Raw genomic sequence first — 17,649 nt, forward strand, 5'->3', positions numbered from 1 at the left:
AGATACTAAATATACACATCTCCAGTCCTTGGAGCACTATCACAAGGTGGTTCTTATTATCCTTGTTTTACAGACAAGGAAATTGAGAGTCAGGTTTCATAACTTGCCACTGGGTGGAATTGGGGTTGCAAAATCCCACTCTTCCTGGATCTGTTGCCTGTTCTTTCCCATCTGAAAATGTCCACAGCTGAGATGTTGTAAGCAGTTGAGTTGTTCTGAAAGCTGAAATTCTTTAACAGAACAGCTGAAACTGATTTTGTTAGGGGATAGGCTCATAGCATTGTTACAGATTTCTGAATCCCAGTATCAAACACCTCTTGGTATGACTATTTGGTACTTTATATATATAAGAGAATCAACTTAGTGCTGTTAAAGTCAAGTTTGGGTTTACTTGTTTTTAACTTGACCTAATTTCAGTTATAGTTTGGATCTAGATTGAACCAGTTGAATTTGGCTATTGTTAATATCTGATATAATTTACCTAGAAGGAGATCATTTGAGAAAGGGTGACAGTAGAATTCAAAGTGAAAAATCCCAGGAACAACAGTGTGTGTGTGTGTGTGTGTGTGTGTGTGTGTGTACACACACACATATACGTACATACACTTCAACTTAAAAGTGTAGAAGCAGGGGCACCTGGGTGGTTCAGTCAGTTAAGCATTCAACTCTTGATCTCAGCTCAGGTCTTGACCTCAAGGTTGTGAATTCAAGTCCTGTGTTGGGCTCCGCTCTGGATAAAGAGCCTACTTAAAAAAAAAGTGTAGATACATTGATTTGATTTTCACCAAATTGAGTACCTCCTGCCCCAAAAAGAAAAATGAAATGTAAAAAACTACATGCTCACTGCAAAGTAGATAAGAAAACAAAAAGTAAATAAATAAAAATTACTTGTTATTTCACTAGTGTATGGTATTTGGTATATATTCTTTATGAATTTTTCACACATAAGTATACTTAGATATAAATGAAATTGAGTTTTAGAAATATAATTATGCATCAGTTTTTTTAAATTAAGGCTTAAAAATAGTCTGGCAAAAACTCATGATATTTTTGGTGAAGCTTTGATGTAGTAACATATTCTGGCCTTGTAAAATATAACTTTTAGTTCCGTCCTAATACAAATAGAATGGTGGCAGGTGTTTGTCACTGTCACGTGTCTGTCACTGTTTTGAATGTACAGGTTCTTTGTGCTCTAAAGAAGAAAAAACCATAGACCCTTCTTTTTTCCTCTTTCTAGCTCTCACAAATCTTCTACCACCATTCTTGTCTGTCTCTTTGTTAAAGGCTTGTGTGATGCTTTGGAGACAGCTGGATCAAGAGTCTAGTGACAGTTCGATAGAAGTCCCCAAAACTAGGAACTGTGATATAAGAAGTCTAGAATGGCCTAGTTTGCGTGAAGGCTTCCCAGAAACCATTGGGCATTCTTAGGAGACAAAACAGATCTAAAGCCAACATTGTCACTAAATGTTAAAGCATTCAGCATTGGCATTGGTGTTGACCATTAGCATTACTGTGATACTAGGTTACCTGAAGCTATTTAATCAGGGTTTCCTTCTGATCTCTGTCTTGCCTCAGAAAAATCTTTAAGGAATATTTGATGACGTCCCCAGGAAGTTACCTTAGCATCATCAGCCAAGCTCATAATGTCACTCTGAGCCACCTTTTCCCTCTGTTTTCTTTACCAATCAACTACATGCTTTTTTTTTCACCTCCAATAATTGAAATTATAATTAGAAGTTTACCAGTTCTCAGGGCATTGGCTGCTGGCTCAGTTGGTGGATCATGCGACTCTTGATCTCGGGGTTGTGAGTTCAAGTCCCACATTGGGCCCAGATCTTACTTTAAAAAAAAGTTTATCATTTTTCTTGGTTCTTTGTTTGTCCTAAGTCACTTCATTGATAATTAACTCCACTGAGACAAACAGCAGTTATATTTGGATATAAGGTAATGTGGGAAGGGATGGTTAGAGGTGATGTGTTTAGGGTTGATGAGAAAGGAGAAAAGAGCCTACTGCCAGTTGAAACAATGTATCAGCAGGCTTATTGTCCATTTGTCTATGTGGGTGCTGCTTAATTTTCCTTTCCTTGTGAAACCATTTAAAGGTTTAGAATTAGAGGGGCGCCTGGGAGACTCTGTCAGTTAAGCATCCGACTTCGGCTCAGGTCATGATCTCAACGGTTCGTGAGTTTGAGCCCCTACATCGGGCTGTGTGCTGACAGCTCAGCCTGGACCTGTTTCAGATTCTGTCTCTCTCTCTCTCTCTCTCTCTCTCTCTCTCTCTCTCTCTGCTTCTTCCTGGCTCTCACTGTCTCTCTCTCAAAAATAAGCATTAAAGAAAATTTTTTCTTTTTTTTTTTTTTTTTTTAAATTTTTTTTTTCAACATTTATTTATTTTTGGGACAGAGAGAGACAGAGCATGAACGGGGGAGGGGCAGAGAGAGAGGGAGACACAGAATCGGAAACAGGCTCCAGGCTCTGAGCCATCAGCCCAGAGCCTGATGCGGGACTCGAACTCACGGGCTGTGAGATCGTGACCTGGCTGAAGTCGGACGCTTAACCGACTGCGCCACCCAGGCGCCCCGAAAATTTTTTCTTTTTAAAAAAGGTTTAGAATTAGAGCTGAGACATATGCTATAGCAAGTGTATATGATACATTGCTTTTAAAAAATAACACTTATCTTGGGGTGCCTGGCTGGCTCAGTCAGGAAAACATGTGACTCCTGATCTCAGGGTTATGAGTTCGAGCCCCACATTGGGTATAGAGATTACTTAAAAATAAAATCTTAATAAATAAACAATAACAGTATATAACATCAGAAAAAAATTAGAAAAGTATAAAAATAAAGGTTGCTTATGATCCTGCTACCTAGAGATAACCATCTTTTGTTTTATTTCTTTTTAGTTTCTACTTTTATGTTCAGGTTATTGGCAGAGTACATGCTCACGTTGAATATTTGGAAAGCACAGAGAATTATACAGAACAAGAAAAAAACTCATATAATCTAGGGACAACTATATTCTTATGTTTGGTGTTGAAATAGGTGTGTGTGTATAATTTTTATAAAAGTAACTTTTTAATAAAGAGTTTATTTATTTATTTTGAGGAGGGTAGAGAGAGAGTTGCAAGCATACTCCACATTGTCAGCGCGGAACCCAGCGCAAGGCTCAATCCCACAAACTGCCAAACTGCGAGATCATGACCTGAGCCGAAGTTAAGAGTTGGGTGCTTAACCAGCCAAGCCACCCAGGTGCCCCTATAAAGTAACTTTTAAATTTATATAGTTGCCAAATTGGATGTACAATTTTGTGTCCCCTTTTCTGACTTCATAATTACAACACAGTCTCATTTCTATATCATTTTTAAACACTCAAAAATAATTTCTGAGAGATGCCTAGTATTTCCTCATCTGGCTATACCATGACTTAACTATTCCATTATTTTTGGAAATTAGATCATTTATAATACGTTCAGTTCACTGAACGTTTTTGTGCATAAATTTTATCCACACTGTAGAATACTTCCTTACATGGACTCTTGGAATGAACGTATTTAGAGCTCTTGGCATATCTTATCAAATTGCCTTCCACTTCTACCAGAGGGGTACTTAATAAATATTAATGGAGAGTGCAAAGCTGCTGTCTGCCAGGATATATCATTCCCATAGAAGAGGCTAATAATGGAGTGCACTCATAAGAATGGAGTTCTTGCTTCTGGAATAATCCAGGCATGGCCAAGGGCTGAGTAATTTCATGCTAGCTGCTTAATTGCAGTAACTCTTTGGGGAACTGATTTATAGAACCCAACTGTGAGGATTGGTTTTTAGTAGTGCAGTTCAAATGTATATATGTGACTGCCTCTTCTAAAGGGGTTTAAACAGCTTTAAACTCTCTTTTTGAAAAGTTAAAAATTCCTTAATTTTTTATTCCTGGTACCACTACTACAATTCAATGGGTGATATACCTGATGTCATGAAAAGAAAAAGAAAAAGCTACAAATAGATATAAAGACCTCAGGAATGTACATCTAATTGCATTAATCATTAAACAGCTTTAAACTCTTGAAGATCATTTGATGAATGGGCACGTTTGCAAAATAAGAATTAAGTGAAATAAGTATCCTGAAAGTTCTTTCCCCAGAAAAGAGGTGTTTGGAGAGATCTGGAGTTCAACTATCTGCTATAATCTGTGTTAGAAAGCTTGACCAGCTCCGTGCTCCCCTTTGGCCTTGAAGGATGTGAATGTGGCCCCAGCCCACCTTTCAGCCTCTTGTCCCACTGCTTCCTTTATATATACTCCCCACTCTCAGGAGAGCTGGAATTATTTCTGGCCTACTCCGCTTCTGCCACGGCTTTTCCTTTCTGGTGGCCTTTGTTCATAGTTCCTCCCCTTGAGATGCCCCATCTTTTTGGGGTTGATTTTGTCATAGTTGTTTGGGGGAGTGGGGAAGAGAGAGGTTGATTTTAGTAAGTTCTAAAGATATAGGTGACTTTTTTTCTCATTGGGGGGTAAAAAGAATCTTACAGGAATAGCGAAAGTGCTTTTTATCAGCACCCCAATTCTCATTTCCCTTTTCCCCTGTCACTAGAAGGTTTTATTTCTCTGATGAGCTCTGTCATTATCATGGGCACAATGGCTGCCAACTTCAGGTTACTAGCTTCACTGCTTAAAAGATGTTTACCTGTATCTCTAGGCAAAAGTTCAGGGGCAGATTCTTGTTGGCTTAGCATGGGTCACGTGTACATTCACTCATTGTGGCCAGAGAGTGGGGTGTTTGAATTGGCCAGACCCGGAACCCTTCCTGCCTGGACTTTTCTACGTAGAAAGTCAGTGTTCTGGCTGTTGCATGTGGGTTAAATAACCATTCACTCTTTTTCTCCTCATTGTTAACTATGGCTATGTGAAGATGATACTAGAGTTGGCTTTGAAGGAAGAAAAGATAGATTTTATGTATGGACATATTATGAAAGAGGCTTTCAGATGAAGAGCATGATTTGTGTAAAGGCCGAGAGTTGTGGGTGGTTGAGAAGTAACAGTAGAAACAGTCTGCAAGAGTGTTGACTGAACTAGGCTGAAAGAGGTAAGAGGAGGAGGGGGAATGTTGAGACTAGAGTCAGGGAAAAGTGTCATGGAACTTTAGAAAGGAAAAAGTGATCTGTTGATAGGCAGAAGGCTGAATAATCTTAGAGGCAGATTCTTCTATGGGAGTAAATGAGGTTATGAAAAAAATCTTATGCCCCTACACGGAGGTAAGATAGTAGAGGTATTATATCAGAAATTCCTGGGGCCCCTGGGTGGCTCAGTCAGTTAAGCATCCAACTCGTGGTGTTAGCTCAGATCATGATCTCAGGGTTTGTGAGATTGAGCCCCATGCCAGAGATCCCTGCTTGGGATTCTGTCTCTCCCTTTCTCTCTTGCCTTCCTACTCAGGCACATGTATGCACAGGCACTCACTTGCTTTCAAAATAAATAAATAAACCTAAAATATGTTTTCTATATAATAACAAAAACTGTATCCAAGGCTCGTAAGTAGCCTGCTTATTAGAAACAATAAAATTCCATGCTAACAAAAATGTTGATATTTCCAAGAGTGTGTTGTCATTCAAGTTTTCCTAAACTATTTCAGACTGCCAGGGAGAAGAAGTATTAACGGGCATGAAGTGATCAAAAATTAACTGAATTCAGAGAGAAAAGGCAAGTCAGATTTTGTAATTCTGATAACGGCACATTTAGCTGAGGGAAGAGGACTCAGAAAAAAAAAAGGTGAAAATTGATTATTATAAAATAGTGGTAATATCCTTAAACTCTTAAATTCTTTTTTGAAAAAGTTTTTATTTTAACTTCAGTTAGTTAACACAGTATTATATTAATTTCAGGTATACAGTATAGTGATTCAGCAATTCCATACATCACTCAGTGTTCATTACGAGTGCACTCCTTAATATCCATCACCTGTTTAACCTGTCCTCACACCCCAGCCCCTCCCCATAAACTCTTAAATTCTTAAAAAAAACTCTTCGATTGGAAGTTACATCTTTGAGGGATGCCTGGGTGGCTCAGTTGGTTAAGTGTCCAGGACTCCTGATTTTGGCTCCAGTCATGATCTCATGGTTCCTGGGATCAAGCCTCACATTGAGCTCTGCACTGACAGCGTGGAGCCTGCTTGGGATTCTCTTTCCCTCTCTCTCTGCCCCTCCCCGCTCACGTATGTGCTCTCTCTCAAAATAAATAAAAAACATATAAAGAAAAAAGAAAGTTACATCTTTTTTTTAATATGTTTTTATTTATTTTTGAAAGAGAGAGACAGAGACAGAGTGCGAGTTGGAGAGGGTTAGAGAGAGAAGGAGACACAGAATCCGAAGCAGGCTCCAGGCTCTGAGCTGTCAGCACACAGCCCGATGTGGGGCTTGAACTCACGAACTGTTGAGATCATGACCTGAGCCGAAGTCGAATGCTTAACTGACTGAGCCACCCAGGAGCCCCTAAAGTTACGTCTTTGATTAAGAAGGAGATGCAGTCCAGGATGGAGACAGAACCAATATGATTTCAAGTCATTTTATAGCCTGGAGAATAAAGGGATTGTGTTTAAGAAGTCCATATCCTTGGAGATGATAAATAATCAGAGTGCTGGGAAAGATCTATGACCAGAGCCTGTTAGACACTACTTGGGCTTTGCCCTTTGAGCAGGGGCTCTCATTGTGTAGTCACACTGTCTAGAATGCTGGGGAAGGGTGAGGTAATTGGAAAAGCAGCTTGTGAAACAGATGATCGTTGACTAAAGCAGAAAGGCGGCAGCAGCATCACCCCTGCAATTGCCTGACCATAGCCAGGGTCCCTGCACATTCATCTCCAGATGGAGACTTGTTTCAGCTATTCACACACAGAGTCGCAAAGGATATATTTATGAGTCCACATGGAGGTGAGTGTCTCCTTTCTTTTCATATTTTTTATTCTACCAAGAACATTTACATTCACATACTTTGAAAATGAATGAGACATCCACAACCAAGTGTTGCTCCAAATAGGGCGCAGGACTCTTGGCCCATGAATAGTTGAGTCGTTACATAATTTGAGGCTTATAATGGGGAAGTAGGGGAGTAGGAAGTCTCCCTAAAAAGTTGAGGTCTTGTAGGGATCCAGTTTTAACTCTGAATTTCTCCAAATTAAGAAATGATTACAGAGTTACGTTTCCCTTTCTGTTATGTCTCCCTTTTCATCATCCTTCTTCTGAACTTCCCTGACAGCTAACTCCGCCCCCCCCTCCCCCCTCCCATGCTCTCATCATCAATTACCTAGCTTGGGGAGGTCCTGCTAGCCTTAGGGCCACAGTGTTACCTGGTTTTTCCCTCCATCCTCAGTAGCACAGCTGAAACCAAGCTGGAGTATTTTAGCAAAACTTTACTGAAGGCTCCGGCAACCTGATTGTGAAGCTGACAAATTGTTGCAGTCTCTTCAACTTGGGTTCTCCTGTAGCGTCATCCATTTGGCAGGACCCAGCTTCTTCCTCTTTATTCCTTCTCTCAAGAAGTAAAACATGGGGGGAGGGGGAGGTATTAAAACACGAGAGAGATCAAAGCCTTCTTGAGTTCCTTTTCTGAATCTGTCAGCTCCCAGAAGGAAACAAAATCTTAAAGTTAGTGTACATTCCTTCTCTAAGTATTATGTTTTAAATGTATGTATACATACATTTATGTAAGCGATACATACATACCCTTTTGCATTTCTACTCAGCATTATGTTTTCAAGATTTTATCTGTATATTAATGCTTCTAGTTAATTTTAATCTGTATTTCATTATATGAATAGATCATTATTTATCAGTTTTCCTATTGATGAATATTTAGGCTATTTTCCAAATTTTTTGACATTATAAATAAGGCTGCAGTGTATCTGTCTGTATATATCCTTTTGTGTGTGTGACTGTGTTCGAGAATTTCTTTAGATTACACCTAAAAGTAAAACTGCTGTAGGATAGATACCTCTTAGCTTTACTAGAGATTACTAGATTGTTCTACAGAGTAGTTTTTCTAGTTTGCATGCCTACCAACAGTGTATGAGAGTTCCTGTTTCTGTGTAGCTTGGTCAACACTTGGTGTTACCTAACTTTAAAATTTTTGCCATCTGGTATATGTGAAATGGCATCTCATTAAATTTAATTTGCACTTTCCTGGCTGCTAATAGAGTTAATGTCTTTCTCCTCAGTTTTCTATCATGGTTTCCTGTTTATTTCTTTCATAGTACTTATCACATACTATTATTATGGGTTGGTTGATTTATGTGTTCATTGCCTGCCTTGCTGTCTAGAACATAATCTCTGTGAGAATAAGGATCACATCTCTCTTGTTCACTTTTATCCCCAGACCTTAGTCCAGGGTCTGGTAGTTAGGGATTCAGTAAATAGTTGTTTAATGAAGAAACTTTATAGTGGTGGGGGTGAGGGGTTCCTCAGTACTTCTGATATTACTACAAGAGAAATGCTCATGTAGTAACAGGAATTTATTTCTTTATATTCATCTCTTCTAAACCCTATACGTCATAAGCAGTTTGAAGTATCTGATTCTTTCCTTCATTTCTTACATCCCCTTTCTAAGTCTTTTGAATAGGCCTGAATAGGAGATAGAGAAATACAGAAACAGTCACTCATGACTTGATTTGATAGAGATTATCTGCTCCAGCCTGGGGCTTATGATACTATGATACACTGATACTGAATTAGCCTATGACTATTTTGTGCCCCACATCAGAGAAGAAACCAGAGTCCTGATGAGGTTCATAATTTGATAGGAAATTAAGTTGGAAGCCCTTTGCCTTTGCTGGGATTCTTATTGACAGTTAATCTTATCCTAGCTACATCTTATCTTATCTACTATAAGACCGTCTGAGATAGGTGAGGACTTCATCAGCAAAAATTCACTAGGCTAGACATAATAGTTTTTTATTTTTGAGAAATACAGACATCGAAGAGGACTAGAATAAACCTCAGTGGCTTTTCTACAGTTCCTTTCTTTTCTACCCAGTCACTCTTAGTGCTGGTCCTAGCTCCAGTTGCATCTTGTTCGAGCTTTGTTTAGTTCCTGAGCTCTGTTCTGACTACATCTTGAACTCTACTCTTTGACTTGGTTAGGATTCTTTGGGGGTGCAGGAAACAAACCCACCCAAGCTAGCTTGAACCAGAGGCAATTCAGGAATGTCTCAGAAATTAAGACCATATACAGCTAGAACTAAGAATTAGAGCAGTGGAAGTGTTTACTAAAAGCTCCCAAGTCTGCTTCTCTTTTCAAGAGAAGAACCAAATTGAGGATAAAATCTCTTAGTCCCAGTTACAAATTCTCAGGGAAGGATACATACCCACCATGGACCAGATGCTCACCTCTCTTCAGTAAGCCATGACCATAAGGTTACATCCTACAAACTTGGCAGCCAAGAGCCTCCTGTAATGTATGGGTGACACAGGAGAGCAGCTGCCAGGAAAGGGAAGGGATTTTAGGCAGACACACCCATAAGTATCTACTGAACTTATTAGTTGCTGAATATGAGGTTAGAGGCTCTGAAACATCTGGCTTTTACCCAGCAGTTCCTTCATATTTTCTGCTTCCTTTTCTTCCCCCATGTCTTACCTGGCTCCTTACCCAGCTTGCTGATCTTTTAAAAGCTACTTGCAAGTGTATTCTCAACAGATCCCTGACTTGCCTCATTTAAAATAGTGAGCTTTAGGGGCGCCTGGGTGGCGCAGTCGGTTAAGCGTCCGACTTCAGCCAGGTCACGATCTCGCGGTCCGTGAGTTCGAGCCCCGCGTCGGGCTCTGGGCTGATGGCTCGGAGCCTGGAGCCTGTTTCCGATTCTGTGTCTCCTTCTCTCTCTGCCCCTCCCCCGTTCATGCTCTGTCTCTCTCTGTCCCCAAAATAAATAAAAACGCTGGGAAAAGAAAAATTTTAAAATAGTGAGCTTTAGGGGCGCCTGGGTGGCGCAGTCGGTTAAGTGTCCGACTTCAGCCAGGTCACGATCTCGCGGTCCGGGAGTTCGAGCCCCGCGTCGGCTCTGGGCTGATGGCTCAGAGCCTGGAGCCTGTTTCCGATTCTGTGTCTCCCTCTCTCTCTGCCCCTCCCCCGTTCATGCTCTGTCTCTCTCTGTCCCAAAAATAAATAATAAAAAACGTTGAAAAAAAAAATTTTTAAATAGTGAGCTTTAGGAGCGCCTGGATTGGCTCAGTCGGTTAAGCAACCAACTCTTCGTTTCAGCTCAGGTCATGATCTCACGACTTTTGGGTTTGAGCCCCATGTGGGACTCTTTCCTGGCAGCACTGAGCCTGCTGGGGATTCTCTCTCTCCCTCTCCCTGCCCCACCCCTGCACACTCTAAAATAAATAAACTTAAAAAAAAAAAAAAAAAGATAGTAAGCTTTGTGGATGAGAAGGTGTATTTTTCCCCTCATTTGTTAGTTTATCTGGAAGGAATTAGAAAGTAGGAATATGCTATATAGTATAACATGTTTCCAGTGTGCTTATGGTTCAGTGATATATCCTGCCCCAGCTAGTGAGAAATAGCAATAAATAGGTATTGTGGAACTTCAGCCATCTGGGAAGTACATTCTGCCTTTGCTGAGACAATACATTGTCTTGTTACAGGAACATGACATAGAAACAACTCACGGTGTGGTTCACGTCACCATCAGAGGCCTCCCAAAGGGAAACAGACCAGTTATTCTGACATATCATGACATTGGCCTCAATCGTATGTATTTGATTTTATACCTTCCTTTTTTATTATAATAATTAATTTTTGTATATTTATTTTTAAAAAGAAGAAACCCCAGTATTCTAACAGAGCACAGGTTTTCTCCTCTCTGGCTTAACCTTCCCTCCTCATTGTTACACATATTAATGCAGGGTTGAAGTGTCTGGGAAGTGTGCAGGAAAATGCGTTTGGGGGATACTGGAATTATATCTCACCTTTGTGTCTTAACTGGTAAAGGATGAACTGGTTAAGGGCAGAACTGAGAGGCGCTTGGCTGGCTCAGTCAATAGAGCATGCAGCTCTTGATCTCAGGGTCATGAGTTCAAGCCCAACGTTGGGCATAGAGCTTACTTAAAAAAAAAATAATAATAATAAAGTGTGTCTTTAAAAAAAAAGAGTAGAATAGAAATCAGTTGTTTGTTTTGTTTAAGTCTATACTTCTTTGGTTTTTTTCAACTTAACTTTGTTGTGAGTCCTTCAATGAATTAGTGAAAGTGTTCTTCCTATAGCCTGTCATCAGTGATTTTAAGTGGACTTCTCTAGATAGTATAAGATTCTGGCTCTAGCCACAGGCTCAGAGCCTGTACATGTGTATGTTTTTCTCCCATGCTTCTCTGGCTTTCAGAGGTGGCCTACGTTTATTTGAGGCTACAGTTTAGTGCTGGAGCTTTTGTAGCCCCTTAAGCATGAGAAGTGATTTAAGCAGTTATACTAACAGGGTAGAAATTAAAGCAGCAGCCCATCTCTACACTGCAGCAATTTTTCCAAGGGACAGTCTTCCACATGGTGAATGTGAGTAGCCCAGGATATTTACTCTAGCCACATTCTTGGAATATAGTCAGCATCTCTGTGTCAGATGGAGGAATAAGGTACATGAGAAATGACAGCATGATGGGTGCAAGATTATTTTGTGCAATACCAGAATTGGTTTCCATTTTTTAGACACTGTAGAATTGAGAATTCAGTGTTGTTTTCAGGTCATTGGGATGTCTGGTATTCAGCCTTTAGGGCAGCTTGAATCACATTGTTCTGACACCTCATTTTGGTGGAACATTGAATAAAAGGAGTGAAAGAGGACAATGATACCGAATTAATTGAGTTGAAGAAAACTGGAGAGAAATGAAGAGGACTGTATGGACACTCCGTTGAAAATTGGGGAGAGAGAGAGAGTCTGTGACTTATGAGTATTTTTATTCTTGCAGATAAATCCTGTTTCAATGCATTTTTTAACTTTGAGGATATGCAAGAGATCACCCAGCACTTTGCTGTCTGTCATGTGGATGCCCCAGGCCAGCAGGAAGGTGCACCTTCTTTCCCAACAGGGTAAGGCCATAAGCAAGACCTTCTAGAAGCCATGCATTCAGAAGAGCAAATGATTGAGCTACAGTGGGAGAAGTAGCATTGATTTCTCCTGTTGATTTTAGCACAGGCTGTGGTTATACTTATCAACCAACTATCCTCCTCTTTCTTTCCTTGCTCTGAGAGGACTGTTGCGTACAATCTGTTGAGGGAAACTGCATATTTTCCTATGTCCAGGAATGGTTCTCCATAGATGGGAATCTGTCACCTTGTAATTGCAAGGCTTAAGTGTCTGAAACACCCACATCTCACTGTCTTCTCTCTGTCCCCTTCCTCATCTTTTTAAAATGTCATTTCTGTGTCCCTCCCTAAAACTTCCAACTACCTAGAACAAATTCCAATCCATCTGTACTTCCTGGGAGCACCTCCCCAACCTTACCTCCCAGTCTAGTGATGGGAATTTGAATATTTTTGTAAGCATTTATTCTGAGAAGCTGCCCTGTCAAATAGAGATGCATTTTGACTGGACTTGGAGCTCTTGGCCTCATCCTAAACCTGCTTTGCATGGTGGAACCGCAGTCTCCCTCGTTCTTCCATGGACATTGTAATTACGGAAAAGACCTTGGAAGGGGGAGTGAAAGCACAAGCTGTGGAATTACAGATTCTTCCCCTTTCCCTTGGCTCCTCTCCAGAGCTGCCTCTGCCAGGGACTGATGTGAAATAGACCATTGCAGGTAAAAAATAACCAACACTTACATTGGACTTAAACAGCATTCCTGACATTGCTTTAAACGCTTCATATCTGTTAAGTCATTTAACCCTCACAGAACTGTGGGATAGATTTACTATTATTCCTGCTGTACAGGCGAGGAAACTGAGGCTCAGGGATATTAAGTAACTTTGCCAAGATCACATAACAAATACGTAGCAGAGCTGGAATTTTAACTGAGGCAGTCTGGCTCCAGAATCCATGTTATTGACATGTTCGGGCTGTTCTGTCTCTCAGATGCAAATTGACCAATGACCAATTTATATCCAACAAGATTTATATCTGCTTCCTTTTTTCTGTTTTGTGTACAAATGGCTCAACAGCACTCCATCACTTAAAAAGTGTTTCAGGCAGAGGCAGGCTGATTCCCCTGTCACATATAGAGTAGATCCTAGATTGTCTTAAGGTCTCTTTCCATCTTTGATTCTGTAATCTTTATGGATGCTCCCTTCTTTTCTTGGGTTCCTAGTCTGAATCGGCTCCTGGCCTTGCTTGACCATCTTAGGATCATGTAGTTCATATCATACACCAAATTCAAAAGTAATAAAGTAACCACATTATCTTATGTCTAAGTAAAACAAATCAGCATTCATGATGAGGAGTCTAGGATATGGAATGATATTTCCAGAAGCCCTGGACCAAATGAGCAAGTAGGAGAAAGGCATGAAGTGAAATTTGAGAAATAGACAAGGGTCCAATGTGGTTAGGCCCAGTAAAGCTTTGTTTATTTTTGCCTTTAGCTGCCTGATTATAAGCCGCAGACCAAAAGCCACCTCCTCAATTGGCTGTTATTGCTGGAAGTTTGCTGAGCCTCAATCCCAGTTGAAGTGATTGTTAGGGATTTGGAAATGCCTTCAGAGAGAGCCATATTACCTGTTCTGTTCAAATGGCTTCTTCTGGTCCCAGAGACTGCCCTTTAGAAAATAGAAACACATAGATTCTTCTCCTTTCTTCTCAGCATGGAAGTCTTAGAGAGACACAGCATGTCACAGTCATTTCCACACATCATCTCCTTTCTGCCTTTGGTAAAGGGAATGCTTTTCTCTAACAACCCCATACTCTTCTGGCTGTTCTTGTGACTGGGAAATGTGGGTGCATTCTAATTCAGGAGGTATCCTTCTGGATTTCAGGTACCAGTACCCCACAATGGATGAGTTGGCTGAAATGCTGCCTCCTGTTCTTACCCACTTAAGGTAGGTTCATTCTGCAGTTCCTTAACACAGTGTTTATTGAATTTCTACCATGTGTCTGATCTAGGGACTACGATGGTGAATAAATGGAATAGTCACTGTCCTCACAGTGCCTACTTACATTTTAGTGGGAGGAATAATTAACAACAAAGAAGCAAATAATCACAACTAAAGTGTTGTAAGAGAAGTCAGTGAGGGTGATGCCTTAGAGAAGGGCTAGGTTTACAGAGATAAGGCTAGTTGAGCAATGCCTCTCTAAGAACATGTCTAGGCCAGTATCTAGACAGAGAGCCAGGGCAAGAGGATTCCAGACAGAAGGAATAATATTTCCAGAAGTCCTGGACCAAATGAGCAAGTAGGAGAAAGGCATGAAATGAAATTTGAGAAATAGACAAGAACCCAATTACATAGTCTCACAGATCAGGTAAGAATTAGGGATTTTATTCAAAAGACAAAAAAAAATATTGAAAAGTTTTAAGTAGGGGAGTGATACCCAATTTAGTCTTTTTTTTTCTTTCAGGTATAGAATTTAAAAATGGGTTAGATAAGAATGTGCATTAATTTTGCCTTTTTTTTTTTTTTTTCAGTTTAGTCTTTTAAATGGTCACTCTAGGTATTAAATGGCATTTCAGTAAAGCTGTTTATATTTTTTAAAAGGATTACTCTAGAGGCGCCTGGGTGGCTCAGTCGGTTAAGTGTCAGGCTTTGGCCCAGGTCATGATCTCACGGTTTGTGGGTTTGAGCCCCGTGTCAGACTCTGTGCTGACATCTCAGAGTCTGGAGCCTGCTTCAGATTCTGTGCCTCCCTCTCTCTCTGCCCCTCCCCTGCTCCTTCTCTGTCGCTGTCTCTCAAAAATAAATAAATGTTAAAAATAATTTTTTTAATAAAAAAAAGAATTAGTCTAGCTGTGGGGAGAATGAGTTGGAGAAGAGTAAAAAAGAAAAAGCAGGAGACCATTAAACTATTACAGCAGTCAGGCAAGAGACGACTAGATACTGAATGCCTGGGGCTGGAGTGAAGTATATAGAGATAGATGGAAATATATTGGAGGTAGACTCTTTGGACTTACTGTTAGGTTGAACATAGAGGTGATAGGAGAGGGAGCTATTAGAATGACTCCAGGTTTTAGTCATATTTCACTTAACCCTTAAAATCAACTTAGAGGGGCACCTGGGTGGCACAGTCGGTTAAGCGTCCGACTTCAGCCAGGTCACGATCTCGCGGTCCGTGAGTTCGAGCCCCGCGTCAGGCTCTGGGCTGATGGCTCAGAGCCTGGAGCCTGTTTCTGATTCTGTGTCTCCCTCTCTCTCTGCCCCTCCCCCGTTCATGCTCTGTCTCTCTCTGTCCCAAAAATAAATAAACGTTGGAAAAAAAAATTAAAAAAAAAAAATCAACTTAGAAATAGGTGGTTATATCCTTTTATAGATTGGGAACTGAGGCTCAGAAAGTTAAAAAAAAACTTGACCAGCTTCTAGAACCCAGTAAGCATCAGAGCCAGATTTGAACCCAGTTGTATTTTTTCCATTATGCCATGTCCCCTCCAAGTGAGTTAATCTTATCAGTGTTGGTATGTCCCCTTTCACAGTCTGAAAAGCATCATTGGGATTGGAGTTGGAGCTGGAGCTTACATCCTCAGCAGATTTGCAGTAAGTACAGAGGATTAGTCCTGCTACCCTTGAGGCACTGCCTAGGTCACAGCTCTACTGCTTTGTTAGTGACCAGGTACTACTGTGGGTCTTATGTCAGTTTTTCTGTAAATTCTGTCAACAACAGAAAAAGGTTTGTAGAAAGCCCTGTTTTGTACTTATAGTACCTAAAAAATCACGAATGAGGACAGGGTATCATCAATAAAAAGTAATTCTTAGAGAACATGTATGGAATTTTGTGAAGCCATTAAAATTTTATAAGAAGAGTTTGTAATGATATGTGATTCACATATACTGTAACATTAACAAAAAAATTAAAATACAGATTCACCATAGTTTGTGATAGACATAGGAAAGGACTAGAGGGAAGTATACCAAAATATTAATTAACAGGGACTGATGTTGTGTGGTTAGATAATACAAGTTTTTATTTCCTAATTTTTGTAATTTCTGTTTATCAGATTTTCTATAGTGAGCATAATCAGTGTAATCAGAGGGAAAGGAAGTAAACTGGAGAGTTTTGAGTGTAAATAGAAATGTCTGTGTTGATTTCTATTTAAGAAACAGAAATTAAGAAATTTTTTCAGGGTGGGTGCCTGGGTGGCTCATTTGGTTAAGCATCCAACTCTTGATTTCTGCTCAGGTCATTATCTCACGGTTATGAGATCAAGCCCACACTGGGTGTGGAGTCTGCTGAAAATTCTCTCTCTCCCTCTCCCTCTGCTCCTCCCCTGTGCACACTTGTGTGTGCTCACTCTCACACACACTCTAATTACTTACTTACTTACTTACTTACTTACTTACTTACTTAATTCAATGGTGCCTGGCTGGCTTAGTCAGTAGAGCTTGTGACTCTTGATCTTGGGGTTGTGAGTTCAAACCCCACGATGGGTGTAGTGATTATTTGAAAATAAAATCTAAAAGGGGCATCTGGGTAGCTCAGTCAATGAAGCGTCCAACTTCGACACAGGTCATGATCTCACAGTTCACGAGTTTGAGCTCTGCATCAGGCTCTTTGCTGACAACTCAGAGCCTGGAGCCTTCTTCAGATTCTGTGTCTTCCTTTCTCTCTCCCCCTCCCCTGCTCATGCTCTGTCTGTCTGTCTGTCTCTCTCTCTGTCTCTCAAAAGTAAATAAAAACATTAAAAAAAATTTTTTTAATAAATATAAAATCTAAAAAAAATTATTTTAAAGAAATGTTTTTCAGATGCCTCCTGGGTGATAGGACAGTCTTTTGGGGTAGGGTGGTATCACCCATTCAGGTGCTTTCTGGGGGAAGAACAAAAAACAAAAAAAAACCTAAGAAGCTCCTATTGGGGTCAAGGCTATATGAATGTGAAATTCTCTAGTCTAAGCCTCAGCAGCCCCTTATGCCAAGTAATTCCAAGGGTACTTTCCCAGCAGGGAGAACCCACCATGAGCTAAACAACTGCAGAGATACTACCAGGTGCCTTCCTCTGATTAGGAAATAAATATCATGTCTCCTCACAGATCCTTGCCAGGCAAGATCATTTCATAGCATTTTAAGGAACTGGTTTTCCAGATGTTAAGTCAGACTTAAAGAGCAATTTTTCCAAATATTCTACACCTAGCACCTCTCTGAAGTCTTACTTTCAAATCTGAGGCATTATGGCATAATACATAAGAATTGATTAACCATGCTCCAGTGTTTATAGAAGAATGCCGGGAGTGGAGCTTTCAAACTGTTGTCTTTGTCTATTTCAGCTTAATCATCCAGAGCTCGTGGAAGGCCTTGTGCTCATTAACGTTGACCCTTGTGCTAAAGGCTGGATTGACTGGGCAGCTTCCAAAGTAAGCACTAAATGGTATTCATTGGGTCATCTCTCGGTCCCCTCTCAAAATGTCTTATTTTTATTTTTATTTTTTCACTGAAGTGTATACAGTCAAAGGCAAAAAGTTTTAAGTATATAATTTCATGAATGTGTGCATATATAATTGCCACCCAATCAATATGCAGAATATTTCCAGCTCCAAGGATTCCCTTATGCCTTTG

General features: G+C 40.3%; 1 protein-coding gene across 6 annotated transcripts in view; it reads left to right on the forward strand.

Annotated features, from left to right (window-relative positions):
- Positions 1 to 17,649, forward strand: part of NDRG3 (NDRG family member 3) — a 69,471-nt gene that overhangs the window by 29,892 nt on the left and 21,930 nt on the right. For 5 of the 6 annotated variants that reach the window (XM_043602430.1, XM_043602433.1, XM_043602432.1 and 2 more), the window contains 5 exons: positions 10,622 to 10,727; positions 11,933 to 12,053; positions 13,929 to 13,991; positions 15,575 to 15,635; positions 17,361 to 17,447. In XM_043602430.1, coding sequence (XP_043458365.1) covers positions 10,622 to 10,727; positions 11,933 to 12,053; positions 13,929 to 13,991; positions 15,575 to 15,635; positions 17,361 to 17,447 — 438 coding nt within the window. Of the gene's footprint in view, positions 1 to 6,753; positions 6,917 to 10,621; positions 10,728 to 11,932; positions 12,054 to 13,928; positions 13,992 to 15,574; positions 15,636 to 17,360; positions 17,448 to 17,649 lie in introns of those variants that run through there. The other variant, XM_043602435.1, reaches the window with a different exon arrangement.

Source organism: Prionailurus bengalensis, chromosome A3 (assembly GCF_016509475.1).
Source record: "Prionailurus bengalensis isolate Pbe53 chromosome A3, Fcat_Pben_1.1_paternal_pri, whole genome shotgun sequence".
NCBI classification, from domain to species: Eukaryota; Metazoa; Chordata; class Mammalia; order Carnivora; family Felidae; genus Prionailurus; species Prionailurus bengalensis.